Here is a 22,972-nt window from a genome sequence, read left to right on the forward strand (position 1 = left end):
ATATAAGGGACATAATTAAAAAAATTAAGAACCTAATTAAAAATGATCAAATAGCCTAGGAAAGTGACCTAATTAAAAAAAGAAACAAATACAAATTTAAAAATCTGATCAAAAAACACTTCTTGGACTAATTAAAAATTATCAGACAATTTAGGATATACAGATTAATTTATCTTTAAATATTTCCTCATTCCATTTTTATTTATTTTATTTTAAATTCAAAATTTTAAAATAGTTTGTCTTTTAGTATAGGTATGTCATTGGACAAAAAAATATCAAAGTTTAAAAATTACTAAACAAAAATTTAAACAACGTTAAAAGATAATTAATTTTTTAAAATAATTTAATATATTACAAAAATTATTAAAACTAATTTCATTTTAATTATTATATATATTAAATTTAAATTAGTATATATTTGTTAGATTTTTAAATTTAAATTTAATTTAATAATTAAAAAATTATTTTTAATTACAATATGTTTCATTTTTATTTACCTTCGTATTAGGTTCATACCGCACTACATTTAGCACCGCTTCCAATTACATACACGTTTGAATTACGATCACAAAAACACAAGAGGATGAAAAAACATCCTCAATCTATTTTTTGCTTTTTTAGTTTTTAAATATTTATTTTGAAAATAATTTGATATCTTAATGGATTTTAGATGATAAATTAATTATTAAATGAGAAAATGGCTTATTCATATTTTTTTCACTAAAATATAAAAAAAACTATATTATCATTTAATTATAAATTTATCAGGTGATATTTATATTAATAATAATTTTTAATTAATTAACAGTAGAAAAGTTTTACACCGACCATACATAATTATTAAAATTTTATTAAATAACATAAAATTATTTTAAAAATATATAATTTTTAAACATTTTAATTAAATTATTTATATAAAAAAAGTCATTTTTATATTATTATCTAAAATTTTATCTTTTTAAACAAAGGAGTTGAAAAGATTTTATGATTCAATTTAGGACGTATCATTGGTCTCATTCCATTAACCATACCTTCTCGGTATCCAAGAGAAAACAACCCATCCCATGCCACCAACAGAAAACAATTCAATATGAAGGTTCAACCAAAAACAAAAAAAAAAAAAAAAAAAAAAGGGAGAGAGAAAGGGGAGCATTGATGCCAGATTGTAGATTCCTGTAGCGATGCCTTGTTCAAATGTATTCGTGAACGGAGTGATGCAATTAGCAAACCACAAGAGCTTGTTGAAGGGTTCAAGAAAACAAAGGATCCTTCTAGTACTGATCTAACCATAGCTTTGGAGGGGCTTGATGTCGCCACATTGCCCCCTCCACGCAAATAAATCTAGTTGGTTTTGAAGGGAACTACGGCCAAGTTGAGTTTGGGCATGAGCTAGCTTCTATTGGAGAAGCTTTTGAAGGTTTCAATGATGCTTGCCGTGATGGACTTTATCCTTCTTTTTTGTTGGTGAGGTGAGTTGTTTTTTTTGTTCGATAAGGGGAAGAAGGGATTGGAGGAAAAGAAAAGAAAGTGATGATATGATAAGAATCTGATAAAATTTGATGATGTGATATTTTATCGCTATCCTCTAACAAAAATGGAATTAACAATGTATTAAATTGAAATATAAAATTTGTTTGGATACTTAATTAAAAAAATAAATATTAAATAATAATTTAAAAATGATTTATTTTTTAAGGTATGAATAACTTAATTAAATTTTTTAAATAAAATCTTGGAGAAAAGGGTTCTAGGGATCCATTAGTGCACATTGCAATAAAATGGGAGCTATAAATGCACAGAGTAAGGAGCAATCAAGCAATGTCACTCAGCATTAATTCTTGATTATTGGATCCTCATCTTCTTGTCCCCCAAACATTTATATTTTATGCAGGCCATTGTAATTCATCTGAAAGCAAAGCAATGGATGCCAACTGGTTTGAGACAACAATTTTCACCAACAAAACCTCTCCACCTTTTCATTCAGCACTGGATTCAACCCCAGAGTCTCATGTGAAGGAAGTGCTTACTATAGATTCAAAGCTCCTGATCAGCGTTCCAACACTTCAAGTGAGGTCTTTTAGTGACCAAAACTTGGGGTCAAGTATAGGTGTTTTCTCAGATTTTCCTTCCCCAAATTCTGTCCTCACACCTCAGAAGCTGAGGCCAATTCTTTCTGGGAAGGAAGTGGAAGATTTTCCAGAGGAAGAAGGTAATGGAAATCATGAACTTGAAGTGGAATAAGTAGCCACTAAGAAAAAGCTAGGTCATGGTCATAGAAGAAGAAGAAGATTCAGAAAAGGAAAAGCAACTAGGAGCCTCTCAGACCTTGAGTTCAAGAAGCTAAAAGGGTTTATGGATTTGGGTTTTGTGTTTTCTGAAGAAGACAAGGATTCAAGATCGGTTTCTTTGATACCAGGGTTGCAAAGGCTAGGAAAAGAGGATGATGGAAGGAACTCAGAACAAAACATTGATGAAACTGTGATTTGCAGACCTTATTTGTCTGAAACTTGGGATGCTTTAGACCAAAGGAAGGTTGTGAATCCATTGTTGAATTTGAGGGTACCAGTTGTAGGCAATGAGATAGGCATGAAGGACAATCTTAGGTTCTGGGCTCATACAGTTGCATCCATTGTAAAACATTGAAAAAAGCTTCCTTTCTGGTGGATCTTCTGAGTGCAATCTTGTTTCCTTTGTTTTGAATGTCCTTAGTTGTATATGTGTTTGACTCTATCTACAATCATAGATGTACATTTTCCAAGTTATTTATGTACCCTTTTTCCCTCTATTTTTCCCATGTGCAGTTTTATCGATTTGTTTGGGAAATGAAGCATGTGATATGAAGAGAAGGTACATCTGGACTGAGGGATATGCCTTGATATTTGTTTTGGTTTGGTCCATTTTGCCATCTTGTTTGGATCAGAAAATTTTCCTGAAAAGATTTTTTTTTCCAACTGCATTGAGACACTCTTAATGTTCCTTTAATTATTTGTTTTCTCTTTTCTAGATAATTGAACAACTCAATGGGTTGAACATTAGGTTTTTAATCATGTGGTTGACACAGCTTCATACCGACCCAAATTGCATAAATAATATTGTTTAGTGAAAAACAAGAATGGCTGGCTGGGCCTTAGTGATGGAAACAAGAAGATAAGCAGGAGCACTAGTAATTATTTACACTTGAGTGGATGCAGCCACTTTTAGTATAATGTTCTATTGGCTAATTTTAAGACTCATGTTGTTATCGCACTTTAAATAAAATAAACAAAAAAGGAAGTCATCTCCACTTTCCATCCACTCATGCAACTCCACTTGCAAATGGGGTCTGATGATTGTATCAGACAGTACTGAAAAAGCATTCTTTAAGGAAGTTATAGATTAAATTCAGACTTTTTAATGATTATGTTTCTCATTTCTGAATAGGTGATGTTGCTCCAATACCTAACCAAAGGCCAACTACACTACCGATAAAAAAAAAATGGTGATTGCTACTGGACGATCAAATGGGTTTTAGAATTTATTAACAAGATCAGTCTTATTTTGATATCTTAACTATTTTTTTTTATAGATTTCTCAATATTATATCACTCTCAAGATTTTCTCCATTATAATGATTTTAGCAGTAAATCTCATCTTAAAATTTTAAACCATTTTTGTAAGTCTCCATGAGACCTTCAAATTAAAATCTCTGATTGAAGACTATCCTAAAGATGCATACCTTACCGGCCTTAATCTGATAGAGTATCTCCAATTAAAGTTGAAGTTAATTAGACAATGAATCAAGTATTATACATCATTGTGAAGCTCCATACATTAAAGTCCATTATAAATGTCTTTTCGTGAGAACTAAGTATATTCTCTCAACTCTCAAGTATTGCTATGGGCTGGAGTATCGGGGTGCTCTGCTCTCAAGAGCATATAATAATGCTAATAATTATGTGATGATACAAATTTGATTATTCATGCACAAACTCAGACTCACGTACTTCTTCCTTGTCTGTCAAGAGCCAGCCAGAAGTGATTATCTTAAACGATTCTATAGCTGGTTCATATGCTGTAGAAAAGATTTATCATATATGATCTCACATGATTTTGATGTTTTACTAGTATACCTTGCATTACATGTTCGTCTATATTAGGTTGCATTATTAAATTTGCAAAGAGAATTTAAGAGAAAACTCATTTGAAATTATTGTGTAAAGAAGATGCACGTGAGAGAATATTCTGCTACCAGGATTCAAGACCAAGCTATTATTTAAAAATAAAAAAGGATGTGCTTAAATTAAGCAACAAAGTAAAGTATTCGTTCTTTGAAATTTCCCCAAGAATTAAGCATCGATATAGACCGAGCACACTGCAACCATAATTATGATTTTATAAACAAGCTTTCTTATATTTTCCAAAGTATTACTATGGTTCATCTATTTCTAAAAATTTACCTTAATAGGAGTTGCTGCATATACAATCATGGGTAGTAGAATGAGAAAGAAGATCTCATTGGTTTAACTTAGGAGGCTATAAATGAACTAATTACACGGGACTAAATGATATAGTAGAAGGTAAATGAAGTACTGTTCACTTGTCCTTGCCAAGGCTTGCCTCTGGAAGTTTAAATGTGGGAGGCTTATCAACACCTCTACTTGAGTATTCCCTCCATCTTCGTGCCGCTGAAGCAGCTCTTTTTGCTCTTTCTTCAACTTCCTCATCTGCAAAATAATTATCATTTGAAAGACTAGACGATAATCAACATAATCCTTGTACTTATTACAGTAATTGTCACAGCATATGGTAAATATGGCCGCTAGGGACAATGTTTCTTAATAGAAACTTCCAACATTTAGAAATTACAAATATTAATCCTATAACAGAGATATTTGAAATCAAATTGTTATAATTTCCAATGATAATTTGAAGTTTATATCACTTGTGTACTTTCACATCCCCCGTACCTGAACTTTGATAGTCTTTCTGTTTGCCCCAAAGATTGTCCCAGTACGAATTTTTCTTATCAGAACCTTCTTCCCTCATCATTCTCAATTTTGCTTTTGCCTGCAAGAAGCTCGTGAATATTTGATTGTGCTTGAAACCAAATTAATCATGTGCATCAAATGTTTTAGAGCGCTGAAGCAAGATTGGAATTTCACATGACAAAATTTGAGATTTTGTAGTTCCTTAGTCAGTTAGTCTGTTCTTAAGAGCTTGGTCTAACGTATAATATCACGAATTTTGTACCAGTTCTGTACTGTTAAGCAATTATTATTTATTACAACATCTTAAACTGCAGAGCCTCCTATTTTTATCTTAAGGAAATAAGGAATAGCATGCCAGAAGTAAAATGATCTTTTACTTGTGTGGACCACTATGGATTGCATCATTGGATTGTTTAAATTTCTTCATTTAAATTCAATATTAATTAACAAGTCTATTCAGACACACATTTTCTGAACCACTCATTAGTCACTTGCACTTAAGCTCCGAGTAATTAGTCACAGTGACTTATTAAAGAGTAAATCATATCAGCACAATAAGGACCAACTAATTCAAACTTCTCAAATATTCATTACAAGGAGAAAATTTATGCACACTGTCTTTTAACTTTGTAATTTCAAATTGTTTAAGTTCCCAATTCCCATCCACTCTCCAAAGAGTAAAAAGGAAAATCTTTTATTATTTCAAATAATAATATGATCAGGAGCCAATTCAGGAATAACGATAATAAACAATTCAGATTCCAGAGAGAAGTAAACACAATCATAAAATTTAATTGCATGTAAATAAGTGACTCTTCACATATTAACCAAAAAATGAAGGCATTGAATATAAGAGTTCTAACCAAGACTTTTGACTGCCTCTTTTCCCATCTGGAACTTGCCTGTCAATAATACATGCAGATCGTGTTAGACGAGAACAGAACTAAGTCTGCTTGAAATTTAAGATTGAAAAATGAAAAGCTATTACTTATAATAATATTCTGAAAAAAAAATGTTTTCTCAATTCATGTTACGTTGACCTTTTAATCACTGCTTTAAAGTCAGAACAAAGAATGTTCTATTCACAGTCTTGCGATATGGTCATACATTATGCAGAATATGATTGTTGCAACCCAAGAAATTATCAACCCACAAATATCCACTAAATGTAGATAAAATAATAAATACTAAATTTGAAAAAAAAAAACTGTGAACATTTAAATAATCTTGATCTTTTAGTCATTGGATTATTCTTACCATTCTGAAAACATCAATTGATGCTGTTCCCATTCCTGATACCATTAGGGCAACCTGCTCCAACAAGAATCGGTAGATATATAAATAGTATGAAACACGTACGAGATCATAAGCATTTCCGTGTCCAGAATCAATTTAGGAAGAGAATGTTATAGCATTTAGAGTATACAACAAAGAACCTTTAGTTGGCGGGAAAACCTATGCCAGCAATTTTCCCTTCCAAATCACTAGTTAGTTTAATAATTTCATAGAGAAGTTGAGTGTCTATTTTTCTTTTAAAAAATTAACTTAGGAGGTAAATCTCCATGTATTAAAAACAATGAACAAGTAGTACGCTAGAGACTTAATATCGAATAACGTTGAGGCCATGCCTGATTATACACTAATTTATAAAATAAAAAATAAATAAACAAAACCGTTAAGATAGTCAAATTTGAAAACTTCAAAAGCATGTACCAAAAAGGAAGTGATGATTTTGTTTCTTTTCCCAAAGAGGTGATTTTTTTAACAATGTGAAAAGAACTTCTTTTATTACCATAACAAAGGACCACCATAACTGGTACAAGATGTGATGAAATTATCTTAGATAGAGATTGAGCTGGAAAAAAAAAAAGAATCTGGAAGAATTATGTTATAACTGAGGCCTTACATTGACTCTTTCTACACGGCGCATCTCATCTTCCAGTAATGATAGCTGTGCAGAAGATGTCCAATGAATGCAGCTAACAGGGCTTTATTCAAAACATAATAAAAAAAAGTTAAATTAGTTCCAGCAATCTTCATAGGCTTAGTTGCTTCTGCTTTCAGAGGCGATAGCATTGTGCTACAAAAGGTTCTAAACCTCAAGTATCTACCAGTAATAAGAAATTAAACTACATACCATAGAAGCCTGATTTATTAAAGTTGAATGGATTATTGTTGTCGGTATAGTTATACAATGTAGCCCATTGGTGAGAAATGTTTTTATTTAGAAAGGCATTGGTGAGAAATGTTTAATCTTAAATTCTTAATTTTTATATAATAAAAAGGGGGAAATCAAAAGGAAGGTTCACATTAAAACAATAGTGGCAATTTTAAGACATGTCAAATTATGTTAATCATCATCCAGCATTTTATGGTTCCTTATTTATTTAGATATATTATTTTCACCCTAAATAGTATGAAAGCTAATTCAGATTAATTAGAGTAATACGCATAGACATACCAACTGTCAATCGCCTGTTGAACTAATTCAGGGTCCCCACATTGGTTGTATGCTCTGGCTCTTCCAAAGTCTTCCTCAATTGCAAACACACCAGGGGCTACATTGGCACAATTTTTGCAGCCTGTAGAAGGATTTGCAGCATCGCTATATAACATGCTTTGTAATTTCTCAATGCAAAACTTTCTAGATGTATAATTGGTGTCCACAATGAAGCATCACTTAAGACACAAAAGAGTAAAGCATATATTATGTTAAGTACTTAACACACAGAAATTTAGATGTCAGTGTTTGTCTATATTCCATGATTTGACTGAATCCTGATAGATTGAAAAAGGGTTATTCTATTCTCAAATTTTTTTCTGTTTATCTCGGTGCATCACATCACTAATTTTATCACACATTTTTATCTCTTCTCTTCCTACTCCTAATTGCAGAAAACATGAGTACAAGTAGAATTTCTTGTTGAAAAATTGTTTTTATCTCAGAATAATTAAGGTAACAATGAATGACTGAGCAAAGTAAGTACCTATGCAGCTGAATTCATCAACAAAGGCATGATCCCTTGGGCTTGAATCATCCAAGAAAGGATTGATTGAAGTTAAAGAGTAGCCATGAATTTCATCATAAATCATGCGTTGGACGGGATCGCTGAGCACCTGCACTGCAATAGTCAATTTCCAATAATAGCACAGGACAAAACTTCAACAACATTTACCCCAAAGCTTAAACTCTAAGAAATTTAAAATAGAACCAACCGTGTAGACTTCATTGATGAACATGCAGAAATTTGTGGTCTCAGGATCATTTCCACTCAAATCCGGGTGGCAAGATTTCATGCAATTGTAGTATGCCTTCTTGATCTGCTCTGGTGTCGCATCTGGAAGCTGATAAATCAGACCAACCAAATATTAATTATTATACATGCTATATAATATATTACATATATGCATGTATTAGTATATATCTCATTATCATACATAAGATTTAGCAAAATTCACCCGACTTTACTAAAGGGTAAAAAAAACTATACTTCCCTTTATCAAAAATATCAGATCATAGCTAATGATTACAATAAGCTCAAGCCTCTTAGTTTTTTTTCCTTCTCAAAAAGACTTCTTAAAGTAAAGGGGAAGGAAGTGATAGTTTGATGCATCACCAGTCCAAGAACTTCATAATAGTCATCTGCAATGGTCTCAGAGGGAGAAACTGAGTCTTCAGCAGTAACTCTTACTTTGCCAAACCCTCTTCGCTTACTACCACTGTGTGTCAGAAAGGTGCAAGGACTTGCACCCTTCACCAGCATCCGCCATGAGCTTCTTGAACAAAGATTCAATGATGGATTGTGGATTTTCAGAGCCTCCATGCATACTGGTGACAATAACTGAGCCATAATTCTAAAAATTCAATTGTATGGAAAAGAAGCTTATTCCAAACAGATGTGAACTTCGGTTGCTGAAGTTGTAAAATACTGGACACAATCTCAGCCATAAATATTGCTACAATTATTATTATTATTATTATAAAGTAAAAATTAGACAAGGACTGTTGAATGCAAATGCTGCACCTAAAAGGATGCTGAAGTTGAATAGAAACATAATATAATGTTGATTAATGATTATACAGTTTATTGGAAAATTGTATATTTTAATTTTTGAGGAGGAAAAAAATTTGGCTGAGAAGTGAGAATCGAGAAAAGGAAAAATTGCTGACATGTCACCCTTACAGCCACAAGGCATCCTTAGAATCTGAACAAAACAAAATTAAGGTGAATCTAGCCAGCACGAAATAAGAGGCATTCGGCAATGATTCCAAAAAAAGAACAATAAAGAGGCAATGAGCCTTTTAATTTGAACCGTGCCACTTGCTTTTCAATTTGGATAATCCGTTGTAGCTCGGTCAATTACAAATTAAATTTTTCTTCTTCTTTAATTTGTTATAGGCTAAGTATAGTTTAAGTTGATAAATAAATATTAATTAATTAATTGTTACCAAAAAGAAATGAATGAAGTATAATTGTTAATTATGAAATTTGTAAAGTTATAAATTTACTAAGATGAATCTGTATCAAATTGGATCAAATCAAGCCCGATTAAATGTTAAATTCGACTACAGTATATTTTTCACTTTAGTTTTATTCATTTAGTCCAAATACTTTTGTCATGCCGTGCACGCTTGGTACGTTTTGTGTAAATTGTCTACGGTCGACACATGTTTTGTTGCTTCAAGCAAAAGATAGCATGCAACCGATATTTGAATGGAGTATTGGAATTTAAGGCAAGAAAACAAAACAGATATTTGATTTAAACTTAAAGCTCGTTTGAAAGAAAAAAAAATTCATTATTTTAGGTTGAAAAAACCACCCGAATTCTGGTTATCCTTATCCACAGAGATGGATTGAAAAACATAATAAAGTTTCACATTCAAGAACGGATCTAAAGGATAACAGATAAGGGTCTGAATCTCTCTCTCTTAAAAATGTATATACATATATTTTTAAATTAATTAGTGTAAAATTATATAAAATTAATTTTGTATGTTGTTAGTATAATAATGATTAAGATTAATTAATATAAAATTGTGTAAAATTAATTGTATTTATTGCTTTTTTAATGTTTAAAGTGATAATTAGTATATGATTGTATAAAACTAATTGTATTATTGTTGTTATTATAATTTAATATAAAAATTAGTTTTAATTTTATATGTAAAAAAATTTTAAAAATGTTATTTATTAAAAATAAGACATTTAAACAATATCTAATCCCTCCTCATGAGGTTTTTAGATCTCACATTGGCTGAGGGGGTTGAGTTACAATAATCACCTACTCTTGCTAAATATACCTTAGTGATTGTTAAGTTAACCCCCTTTTTTTAATTAAATTTGTTATTATCCATGATACCCTTTTAACCCTGTTTCTACACCCTCCATGAATATGTTCTTCCTTTAACCTAGAATTCACACGTTACAAGCCATAGTGAAATCTTCTTCTTCAGTCGTTCAACCCCAACAACTACTCCCACACCCCCTTCTGCTATGCCGCCATCACCGACCTCCTGCTCTCACACTCCCTATTCTCCGTCACCTTCTCCCTCCTCTGCCACTCCAACAAACTCTCCGACAACCTCGTCTACAGATTCATCAAACGCTCTCGGCCATCGCAGCGACATCAGGGGCACCATTCACTGGTTCCAGAAAGCCAAAAACCTAACAAGAGGACGATGCGCATATTCTGCAAGGTGATTAGAGACCCGTCAAAGTATCGAAGAAAGCGAGGGTTTGAATGGGAACCTTCGATTTTGCCGAGGAAGTTGCTCGAGCCTACGACGCCGCCGCTCGGACTCTCCGAGGTCCCAAGCCAAAACAAAAATCCCTCTCTGACCTTTTTGCTACAACCCCACCATCGATCCTTTCTTCTACGCGGGTTTCCCCACTTACCTTGAAGTCTGCCACAGCGGCTGCCACACTTCATCTTTCGTCAATGACGACGACACTATTTTTAATTTTCTTCTGCTTGATTGTTCTTATTTTACTCTTTGTTACAAATAATTTGAGTTTTGCAGATGAATGATGCTTGTTTTGAGTTCTGTTATACTGTTAGGTTCGGGTTTTTTTTTTTTTTTTTTCAATTTTACCGAGCTTTGGGTTTTAATTATGATTATTTTTTTGTATGTATATATAGGTCATACCCATTTATTGAATTTTTTTTCCCTAAAACTTCAAATAATATCATTAAATATAATTACCTCACTTTTTTTTAATCCGTGTGAATAAAAAACACTAACCATTTCTCCTTTATTATCAATATATATATTGACAATTTACGGTTATCAACGAAACAAAACTCCAAGCATTAAATGTCGAAGTTAATCTCAAATTTGAACTTTACATTTATGTTAATTATTTGTTATCTAAATTATTTTAAATACTTGAATTTGATCCTGAAAGTTTTTAATTTGAATTTATTTATCAAGTTTTTTAAAATAATCAATTTAGTTTTCAAATTTCAAACACATTAAACTTTTCAAAAATTTGGATAGCAAATTAAATAATTTAAAATAATTTAGAAACTAATTAAACCTAATTATTTTATCTATGTTCTATTGCTCAGATTAACTGTACAGTTAAGAAAAAAAAAATCGTTGCTATATTATATTCATGAAAAATATAACCATATTGTTTAATATGAGTATATGACTATATATTATATATAACAAAAATATAACTTTAAAAAAATCTTAGTCATTGTATTTAATTCCTTTTAAACATAAAATATATTTAATTAAAATTAATACTATGTTCTATTTAATAATAAAAAATTAACATTTAAATTCATAGTTTAATTTGATTCTATATTATATTGAATAAATACAAAACTTTTTTTGATGCCCGGTGTTAAATTTTACTTATATAAAAAATACTATTCAATATAAAAAATGTTATTCGTAGTTATATGATTAGTAAATATTATAATTACATTATACATGTAATTTTTTAATAATGAAAAATTTAATATATTTATTTAAAATATGTCTGTACGAATAAAGTAAAAGTACATATGCAAGGAACAAGCATGGCTTAACTAGAATGAAATATTAGACATTAGACATAATCAACATTTCCGGGTTACACTGAGTTTCCAGCACATGTATACATCTTCACAAGGGGAGAAAAACTGTGCATATTTAGGCATAACCCCTGTTCTATTTTGACCACAAGCAGGCCATGATGTATTTCACACTAATCCACTAGAACGGTTGACTCTATGTTTCACTATCTCTTTACATTTGGGTTTGGGTTTCTGCCGAGTACAGGAAGCCGAGACCAGTTTGCCGCCTGACGTGCTCTGGGATGAGCTTAGGAAGCAGTTCAGGGGGCGCTCCATCTAACTGCAATCAAAAGTTTTCATTACAAAATTATTAACATATATGGATATCATGAGGGAAAAAGAAAATACATAATCCTTTCAGCAGTACAGTGCTGTTATGATTAACTGATATTCAGTGCACACTGATGTGTATAAGCATTCGACAATGCAATTTCTGTTTTGTGTTAGATACATACTTCCTTTTTAAAGTTGAAAAGGGGAGGCAGTGAACGACCATTAGGTAGCCGGGCATTGGGCTCGCGAAGCTCCTCAAAGAAAGGATGTGCCATTGCTTCCACCTTTAAAAGAAGCCACCAGTGAAAACTACGCTAATTCTAAAAATAACTTTTTTAGTATTGTATGAACAATGAGCATAATGAAACTACTTTATAAAAATACTTAATGTGAATAGTTTTCATATCAAGGGTGGATGTTTTAACTTTTAATGTACTAATATAAGGGTTTGCCCTACTTACTGCACTGTAACGAAGTTTTGGGGAATATTGGAGAAGCCTTGATGCAAGGTCAATTGCTTCAGGAGGCATTCGCTTGTGAAAAACCTGAACCATGGATCGTTGCACCAAATGCATCAGTGCCCGCCCCCCCAAAAGAAAAGCTCTCGGAAAAACTGTTATTAAACAAAAGCAAAAAGAAGTGACAAGAAACGCAGTTACCTTATGCCAAGGATGAGCTTTGATATGGGGGAATCTGAAATCTGTATAATTAGGATTCATGCATCGAATTTCTTCTCGGGTGGGAGTGCCAAGAATCTACAAGAAAACACATTAGTAATTATCTCTCAGCAGCTAGATTCATCCAATCCAGGGTAACATTAACAAAGACAAGGAATCACCTTGATAATTTCCACGAGTTGATCGACCTGATTTTCTCCTGGGAACAAAGGCTATAAAGAAATATTTTGAAACTATGAGAAGCCAAGATAACATTTCTCATAAACAAAGAAAAACATATTATGTATGAACAACATTAGTGCATAGGTTGCCTAAAATTTTAACAACCTGGCCTAGAAGAAGTTCTGCAAGGACACAACCAGCTGACCAAATATCAACAGAAGTTGTGTATTCTGTTGCACCAAATATTAGTTCTGGGGCACGATAGTACCGTGAGCATATGTATGAAATGTTTGATTCACCTTCCACCTGACATGAAAATAAATCATTAAAATCATACCATATGTTTTATTAGCATAGCAAATAACCGTAAGCAAATTAGCATGTAACCCCAACCAATGACCTTTCTTCTATTTATTGAAAAAAGAATGAGTTGGGGTCCAGATTAATAGCAACATTAGTGGCTATTTACTGAAATGTCAATTATCAAGTACATAATTAAAATTGCACTTGTGAACAGATCTTGAAAGAGCTTTTCGAATTCTATGATTCGGGGTAGGTAGCATATGATATTAATATTCCACGTCCACTGTTAACATGGTAGCATACATGTATAAAGTAGTGAAATGCACAGGAAGAATACCAACATACCAGAACTTTTGCACTCCCAAAATCACAGAGCTTGACTTGGTGTGTGAGTGGATCAACCTACAGAACAAATGGACAATAGGTTTATAATAAATAAATGCAACTCCTTGAGGAAAAATAGCAAATTAATAACTTACTAAAAGATTTTGAGGCTTCACATCCCTATGGCAAATTCCTGGTACAGTGTGGATATACGCCAGTCCCCTAAAGATCTAGACATCACATCCCAACTCAATCATTACAAAATTTCAAAAGAATTGAGGAGCAAGAACAACATATCAAACTAAATTGCAAACAGAGAAAACCTCATACTTGATATGTATATAATTTCACATAGATTAGGGGCATTCTCTGTTTCATACTACTGTAGTGCTTTATAACACGGAAGATCGTCTCAGGGACATATTCCATCACCAAATTCAGAAAAAGTTCATCTCTACTTGTTGTAGAGAAGAAATAGTTACTCAGGGTAATTATATTTGGGTGATCCATCATGCGCATTAACTGCAGTTCACGATTTTTGTATCGCCTGTCCTGCAAGACCTTCTTTATAGCCACTGCCTCCCCCGTCTCCAAGCACTTCGCCTTTGTTTCCGGTCAAAAAGGAACATAACCCAATGGTGTGAAGCAATATGAGATACTTGACAGCAGGGAAAGCAAAGTAGGAACAGTTATCACCTAAAGAGGTAATTACTTCACTTATCCTTACCTGGAAAACAATTCCGAATGATCCAGTGCCAACAACACGTTCAGCCATGTAACTGATGGTCTGCAAGTGGCATTCGAGCACAAATTTATGAAGAATAGAAGAAATTGAAACCCGTGGATGTTATCATCAATCTCAAGCATTTAATTTTATTCAAAATTCTTCAAAACTGTACCTTTTAAGGCCAAAAATGGGGAACCAAAAACAATCAAACAATAGAAGGGGGAGAACAAAAATTAAATTAAAAAAATAAAGCAATTAGATTAGATAAGCATTGAGGAAATATGCCTGCCAACTTCTAGCTGACTACCAATATTTTTGGATGGATCCTTAATTAAAAGGTTTACTAAGTTTACTACCCAACCAACAATGTAGTTCCTGTGAGTCCCAAAAAGGAAGTAAATATTTATATATAGTACAAGATGATTTTTTTATATAAAAATTGGAAGTAAAGAAAGGTTAGAACACGCCGCACTTGTTTAGGTTCACCATTTTTGCCTCCAATTGTGGTTGAGATTATGTGACCAGTGAGCGCATCATTACCATCTGCGACAGGAGCTGACATTTCCTGCAATTTATACCAATAGATAAATATATTTAATGTGGTAAATCAAATGTCTTAATAGAGAAATAGAATATCAGACTCTTCTGGATACAATATCAGAAATTGTTTATGGAGTTATTTTCAGTGAACTTTGTCTTAATAGCAATTATCACCAATAATTTGGTTTAAAAACATTTAGTTAACATGACAACGTCATATGCCTATGGACATACATATGCTCGACCTATGAATGACTTGGCAAAGTCACTAATGGACATACATACATATTTACATTTTACATTAACAGCAATTTAGCAGTCAATACTTTGCTTTGGGCACCTACTCCTATGCTGCTTGATTAAAAGTTTTATATGACAAGAGAAAAACACAACAATGCAACAAAACCAGCAGAAATGAATAGATAGTCACCAATCAATGGGCGAAGTTGAAGATAGATCAAATGTAAAGAGTTCAAAGGTATTAAGGTATATGCACAGACAAAGTCAAATCAGGTTACCATGGTCCACAAGAAAGCATCAAATGCCAAAGAAAAGCTTTGACATCAATTATGAGACAACACAGAGAGAGAATCTAGGAACACTTATTCCCTCAAGCAAACAAAAACCGTTTGAACAACAATCCCTAATAAATGAAGGAAACCTCATTTTAAGCAAGGAACCCAAGCTTAAAATAGAAAATATACAAAAATTATACAGCAAACAATATAGAGCCAACTTTAAAACAAAATCCACAATATTGTTAAAGCCAGTTTAATTTCAAAGCAAAGAGATTAAGAAAGAGTATTTTGGCCTGTTAGAAAAATTACAACATCAATAGCCTCAAGGTTTTAAAAAACAGTCCGCGACCACAATTTCGGCCACAACATCAAGGTTTTTGGGGGCGTCCACGACCGTAATTGTCGTATCAACCCATTTTTTCACAATATCAAGAAACGCGTCTGCAAATAAAAACCCTGAATAGCCTATTGGAAAAAATTAAAAAATCTGGTAGGAAAATTGCAATATATTCCAACCCCATAAAGTGTCACTGGAAGAAAAAAAAAAAAAAACTCAAGCAATGAGAAACTCAGGTACACTCAACTTAGCCAACTTGAAGTTCAACTAAGTACCTAGTCATATTCACTCTCTCCCGTGTTGAAGAAATGAAAAGCCCAAACTAAAGAACATGATTCCACATTTTCACTTCACTCGATTCCATTTCTCTTTTCTGGACCACCAAACGGACAGCTACACAAACTTCAATTTTTCAACACTAAGATCTCAACCATTAAACACAAATAAAAATCAAATAATAGCAGCAGCAACAAAAACAACAACCATAATAATAAAACAATTAATCCATGCTTACAAATTTTACAATTCCATAAGCAAAATAAAAACGCCAATCCTTCAAGGCAACGCCAGAACCACTCCGACCGTCGCCGAAGCCAAATACCGGCGACCTCCGAGCAGGCAAAAACAATGCCGGAAATGAGCAGATCGCCGAAGGCTGAGCTCATACCGAGACCTCTCCGGCGGGTCAACTACGATCCAAGTTTCCAAACGGCGGGTCGATTGCGCGCAATGAGAGAGTGGTCGAGAGTGAAAATTACCTTTTCGGCGCTGGCGTCGGAGCCGCCGCGAGAGTCCACTTTCATCGCGTCATTCTCCACTTGCGGCGGCGGCGGTTGAAGCAGTTGCTGCGGCCGCAACGGCATAGAGGCCATGAGAGAAAGACACACACTACACTCACACAGTCTTTTCTTTCTCTCTCTCTCTAAAAAACACACCAACACTTTCTCTCTCCTTTGAGGGAATTGTAGTGCCTGGGTATGGGTCCAGGCTCTGCAGTATATAAAGGGCGAGCGAGTAAGAGAGAGAGAGTGTGAATCTGTGTCTTTTCTCAGGCGCTTGAGTTAGAAAGTGAAATCCCACGTTTTGATATGCACCGTTTGATTGTAATCTGTAATTGAAACCGACAACAGGATGCGTAATCCGGTGTTGCAGGATTTACGGGTGAAAAATACTTGGCAGGGTGACGTGGAAAATCGAAGGGAGACAAGGATTACATCAATGTTTGCATTTACGGAAAATAATACGTATTCGGAAGTAGTAAGTTGACGTAATGGCTACATAAAATACTGAGGTTTAATACTCATTAAATTAAGTCAGAGTTCTACTTGGTTGGTGAGTATAGTTTATTGAGTTCGGGTTATAATATTAATACTTTTTAATGTATAAAATCTATGAAACCAAACCTTGGAATTTAAATGATTATTTTTATACAATGTCATGTCCTTGGTTCGTATGGATAATTGGGTGTTTGGTTTTATTTATTTTTCATCCGATAAATAAGTTGCTGCTTGAAAGTTTTTATATTTTCGGTTCTTGCTATTTTTTAATTATAGAATTAATTATATAATGATATAAATTTTGTGCACGTAATAAATGCATATACTTTTTTAAAAGAATGTTGATATAGCGGTGGAAAGTATAAAAAATGACGCAATGATATTTGAATAAAGATGAAGAAAGACCAAAAAACTGCGGAGAAATCGGAAGCGGCAAAGTAACAATGGATCAGAAGCGGTGGATAAATTTGTGAGTAATTAATGTCATTAAAAATGCGTTTACTTTTTTTTTTAGAAGAATGATGATATGACGGTGAAAAGTATTGAAGATGGTGTAACAATGTTTGAATAAATATAAACAGAGACCGAAAAAAGCAGGAAATTCAAAAGTCACAAAGACCTTAAGTACATCACAGTATAGGCACAAAAATGAAGAAAACAAGCTGTTAACGAGGATTAAATTATCCAAATTTAGGCACCAAAGAAGGGATGGGATTCTTTTGTATATGGAGAAATCTACTAAGCCAACTTGAGGAGTAAGTAATGAAATTCAAAGTTAACTATTAAAATATAAAATAATATAAATTTTATAAGCAATTAATGTTAATTATGCATTTATTTTTTTGACAAGAATAATAATATAACAGTTCAAAGTATCAGTGAAGATAACACAATGACGTGCAAATAAATATGAGAGTGGAAAATCAGAGAAATCAAAACAGCAAGACTTTAAGGACATAACGGCATATTGTTTATAAAATGAGTTTTCTTTTTTTTTTAGAAGAATAATGATATAGCGGGGAAAAGTATTGAAGATGACGCAATGAAGTTAGAATAGAGTTAAACAAAGACCAAAAAATTGCAGAGAAATCGGAAGCGGCAAAGACCTTTAGGTAAAAAGCAACGATGAGGAAGAAGCGATGAATATTTTTTTGAGAGTAATTAAAATTATTTAAAATGCATCTACTTTTTAAGGAGAATGATGGTGTAACGGTGAAAAATATTGAAGATAGTGTAACGATATTTTAATAAATATAAACAAAGATTGATTTTTTTTTTGAAAGCGACAATAACGGTAAGGACATAACGATATAAACATAGAAATTAAGAAAATAAACTATTAATGAGGATTAAATTATTCAAATTTAGGCACAAAAGAAGGGATGAGATTCTTTTGGATATTGAATAATCTACTAAACCAACTTGAGGAGTTAGTAATAAAATACGAAGTTAACTATTAGAATATAAAATAATATAAATTTTATAAGCAATTAGTGTTGTTAAATATGCTTTTACTTGTTTTTAAAAGAAAGGTGATATAATAGTTAAAAATATCAATAAAGATAACACAATGACGTGCAAATAAAGATGACAGAGTGAAAAACGACATAGAAATCAGAGCACAATAACCTTAAGGACATAACGACATATGCACAAAATTGTTTAACAAATTATGTGTTTACTTTTTTTAGAAGAATAACGATATACCGGTGAAAAGTGTTGAAGATGATGCAATGATGTTAGAAAAAAGTTGAACGAATACCAAAAAAAACTACAGAGAAATTGGAAATAACAAAGACCTTAAGAACTTAATGACATGCTCACAAAAATGAAGAAAGCAACCAAGTAATTATGCAAATTTAGGCACAAAAGAAGGGATGAGATTCATTCTTGGACATTGAGAAATCTGTTAAGCCTACTTATGGAATAAGTAATATAATACATGTTAAATATTAAAATATAAAATAATATATATTGGAAGCATATAATCAATTAATGTTATTAAATATTCCTTTTATTTTTTAAAAGAATGGTGATACAACAGTGAAAAGTATCAATGAAGTTAACACTGCACGATGACATGAACAAGGATTAAAATATGACAAAGAAATAAGAAGCGCAAATACTCTCACGTGGTACCATGGTGCCATACAACCAATGTTATGTGTGTCATTTTTAGTCAGTATAAATTTTTGAAATTCAAAATTTTTTCCTGGTCACATTTCAATTTAGTCCTTATAACATTTAAATTTTAATTTTTAGTCATTGATTAAGAAAATCTTACTTTAATCATTTTTAGAATTTCCAATATTTTCTTTATTTGCTTTCATCTTATCAATATTGTCACAGAAATATCATTCAAACAATAATATTATTAATTAGGGAATAATAGGAAAAGAGGAAGTGGAACCACATAGTCTAAACATTAACCATGTAGCCTAAATCTAAATATATACAAAGTACACAATATATGAAATGCAAAACAATCCGTGTATCATAAAAAATAGTTAGTGAATATAGTAATTGTATCGACTAAAAATATAAAAGAACATTATAAATATTTAATATCTCGAGAGTTAAAAAGTAATACTATTTAATATTTTCACTTAACTAATTAAAATATTAAACTAGTTTTGTAGAATAATTAAAACATAGATATTAAAGACAGTAGTCATGATTGCAATCACTTTCCCTAAAATGTAATAACAAATTGCATATTTTGGAATTGAACAAATAGTTACTGAAATATTCTCTTATTGTGAAAAAAATATATGAAACTATAAGAAGAGAATCAAGAGATCAAATTGGACTCGTCTGGTCCACTTGCAATCTGCTAAAAATATGAGGTCAGATGGCTGCAAGAATTAATGAACTATACATATTAGCACTGATGAATTCCATTGGTAGACCCTCGAGCTAACTCCTTTAGCCACGGATTTGTAAGCAAAAATTCTTTTGCAATTTCTTTTGTTGCGGATTTGGTAAGGAAAACTTTCATTGCTAATCAGTGTTAAATTTAGTGACAGAAATCTAATCGTTAATTCAAAGTTGAATTCAATTAAATTGAGGTGTATTACCAATACATTTTGATAATTTTTTATCACTTTTTTGTTGCTTAAATTTACGTAAGTCCTACTAATTTGAGAATGAGACTCGTGTATTTAATAGGATATACATGAAGTTCACTCAATATAAAAGACTCAGTTAAATCATACTTTTTCCATTAGTTGAAATTTATATAATTTTTACAGGACATTCATAAATTTCACTTAATAAAAAATGTGTTTTAAAAAAATTAAGAGTGCATTAAGTAGTATTTTTTCAATAAAGTTGCAGAGGATATTGTCAGTCACAATACCATTGATAACTCGTTGACGAGTATTATGAAGTGTAATAAATTTCTAGATTTTGTCGGTAAATTTATCTTCGATCCCATGCCATCACAACCTTAACGGTAATTAAACTATATCTCAGTTATAAAGACATGGACAAATGAAATTAATTAAAATGCCATGAAATAACATGGTACCGTCCGGTCTCTTTAAATAAAGTTATAGATTAAAAAATTGTGAATGAAAAATAAAATTGAGAGAAAAGATCCCATGAATTAGGTTTTAAAAAAATTAAAATATGATGAGAATTGAGAATATAACAGTTTTTGCGTTTGTAATTTAATCATGAATTGTGTGTAGTAATTAAAGAGTAGTTGAATCAACTGATGTAAAAATATTTCATCTTAACTAATCATTTCAAATTCGAATTCTTGATAAATAATTGCATTAAATACCTATAACCACATAACAACTTTGCCTCTAATCCTCTGAAGGATAGTTGTGGTTTGAAAAAGAAAACTATGAATTGTCTCAATATATATTTTGTGGTAGAGAATTGCCTCTAATATAATTAAAAGTGCAAAAATATTTATACTTAATAGGAATAACTACATAATTATCATGTATATTCATTACATACATACTATATAAGTATATATCACTAATTATTCTAAACAAAAATATATTGACGTTATATGTTTTACAATACTTGCAGCAACTCCTCCACGTACGTACTATGAGGATGGAGAGAAGGAAAAAAAAAAAAAGTACTCTAGAATTATATTTAGTGATGATGATGACTCTATTCTTGCCGTGCGGGGTGCTCTTAAATAATTTTTTTTTCCGAGTCAATTACAAATTAATTTAGTTCTTGAAAATGTAGTGATCAATTATGTTGGTGTTTGAAATCAATAAAATAGTAAAACAATCCTGAAAATTATAAATTAACAATAATTTAATTTCTAAAAAATTATAATAATCGACCAAGTTGGTTTTTAGAATCAAAAGTAATAAAATAATCCTTGAAATTAGTAATAATTAATCAATTTAGTTCCTCCATTAATATTTGGTGTCATCTAATGCCTTTAAAAATGCTTAATTAAATAAATATAATGTCAGGCACTTATTATATTTTCATTCATTAGATAGAATTTAATTAGGGTGAGGAGTTTACTTTGATCAATTTAAAAAACCATGGAAACTAAAATAGGATGTGGTACGTACATGACTTAAAAAACAAACTTGCATTGAAATCATATGAAGTCAACAAAGTACGAATTGAAAAGTATTTGTAAGATTTAACCTTTGTCGTATCAATATTTAAAAATTGCTCTGCGGTATAAAATACTTTATTTGAATTCAACTTTAATTGGTGTGACATAGTATTTGAATTCAACTAAAAACATTCATTTCTTTCAAATTACCAAAGGAAAAAAAAAAAGCACTAACAACGTTAAATTACTAATATGTCCAAGATCTAGTCAATGCTTTATGACCAAGACCTTGTAATTAACCAGTCACTCAAAATTCAAAATAAGTAATACCTCTCTTGTTATTACCCCCCACATATACAAAAAAAAATGACACTAACATATAACTAGAGATTAAAAAATAAGTTAATAATTTTTTCTTATTTTTTCTTTCTTAACTATTCAATCAATTTTATATCTCTAAAATAAATAAATAAAATAATTATATATTAATAGTATAATTTTTTTACAATATTATTCAGTTATGAATCATTTATATGTATATATATATAATAATAATAATAAATTTATAGACTTTTATTTATTTTAAAAGTGGTGTGAGTGTATTTATGTTAAACTCAAATAAATAACTGTCCATGGTGTGAGTGTATTTATGTTTAACTTAATCAATTATTCGGTGTTTCAAGCACACTAAGTGTTTATTTGGCACAATTGAAATTTTAACATTTTTATGAAGTGTGTTGGGTAACATGTTGAATTGCCCTCAATTTGGTTTTCTGAACAATTAAATTATTGCTTTTATATTGATTTCCCAGTAAATGTGGATTTCCAACGTGTTACTAAACACTCGTTAATTAAATATATGAATGTTTACTTAACATTATATTCTCTGTTATTTTAAGAGAAATTTTATTTGTACATCAATTCATATATAACCGACTACATAAAAATCAAAATTAATGATAGTTGTAAATTAAAATATAACAAATTATACAATAAAGAGAGAAAACGAGAAGTATAAAATTGATAAATAATACAGTAAATAAAAAAACCACAAAAAACATTTTTATTATATAAAATATTATACAAATGATTGTATGAATACCACACAACTTCTATTTTAAGGTGATTTTAGATTATTCAATATCGAACCAAACGGAGAGTTAAATGATGGTGAAGTATTGAGTTAGGGAGTGGTGAGTGAAAGCTAAAAATGGAAAACACACCACGAGACAAGTTTGATGGTACTTGTGTTT

General features: G+C 31.4%; 2 protein-coding genes and 1 pseudogene across 4 annotated transcripts; 1 reads left to right on the forward strand and 2 right to left on the reverse strand.

Moving 5' to 3' along the window:
• The first annotated feature begins 1,024 nt into the window (after window positions 1–1,024).
• On the forward strand, window positions 1,025–2,956 carry LOC114375304 (annotated as a pseudogene).
• A 1,382-nt stretch (window positions 2,957–4,338) lies between these two features.
• Window positions 4,339–8,903, reverse strand: LOC114377298 (chaperone protein dnaJ C76, chloroplastic-like). The gene is made up of 9 exons (XM_028335743.1): window positions 8,585–8,903; window positions 8,184–8,312; window positions 7,955–8,084; window positions 7,429–7,549; window positions 6,874–6,955; window positions 6,225–6,278; window positions 5,831–5,869; window positions 4,947–5,046; window positions 4,339–4,703 (listed from the first exon to the last, which is right to left on the reverse strand). Exons 1-9 carry the CDS (start codon window positions 8,816–8,818, stop codon window positions 4,573–4,575), a joined length of 1,020 nt encoding a protein of 339 aa, XP_028191544.1. The 5' UTR covers window positions 8,819–8,903; the 3' UTR covers window positions 4,339–4,572.
• A 3,097-nt stretch (window positions 8,904–12,000) lies between these two features.
• LOC114372873 (shaggy-related protein kinase zeta-like) lies at window positions 12,001–16,872 on the reverse strand. Of its 3 annotated transcripts, none has more exons than XM_028330426.1 (12): window positions 16,655–16,872; window positions 14,974–15,066; window positions 14,502–14,561; window positions 14,105–14,377; window positions 13,930–14,004; window positions 13,796–13,852; window positions 13,313–13,453; window positions 13,147–13,197; window positions 12,968–13,063; window positions 12,770–12,853; window positions 12,491–12,592; window positions 12,001–12,315 (listed from the first exon to the last, which is right to left on the reverse strand). In XM_028330426.1, exons 1-12 carry the CDS (start codon window positions 16,766–16,768, stop codon window positions 12,208–12,210), a joined length of 1,254 nt encoding a protein of 417 aa, XP_028186227.1. In that variant the 5' UTR covers window positions 16,769–16,872; the 3' UTR covers window positions 12,001–12,207. The 3 variants fall into 3 exon arrangements, with proteins under 3 accessions (XP_028186227.1, XP_028186229.1, XP_028186228.1); XM_028330428.1 differs by lacking the exon at window positions 16,655–16,872 and adding an exon at window positions 16,411–16,626; XM_028330427.1 differs by lacking the exon at window positions 16,655–16,872 and adding an exon at window positions 16,172–16,375.
• Window positions 16,873–22,972: the final 6,100 nt, after the last annotated feature.

The sequence above is a fragment of the Glycine soja genome, chromosome 11 (assembly GCF_004193775.1).
Source record: "Glycine soja cultivar W05 chromosome 11, ASM419377v2, whole genome shotgun sequence".
Lineage (NCBI taxonomy): Eukaryota > Viridiplantae > Streptophyta > Magnoliopsida > Fabales > Fabaceae > Glycine > Glycine soja.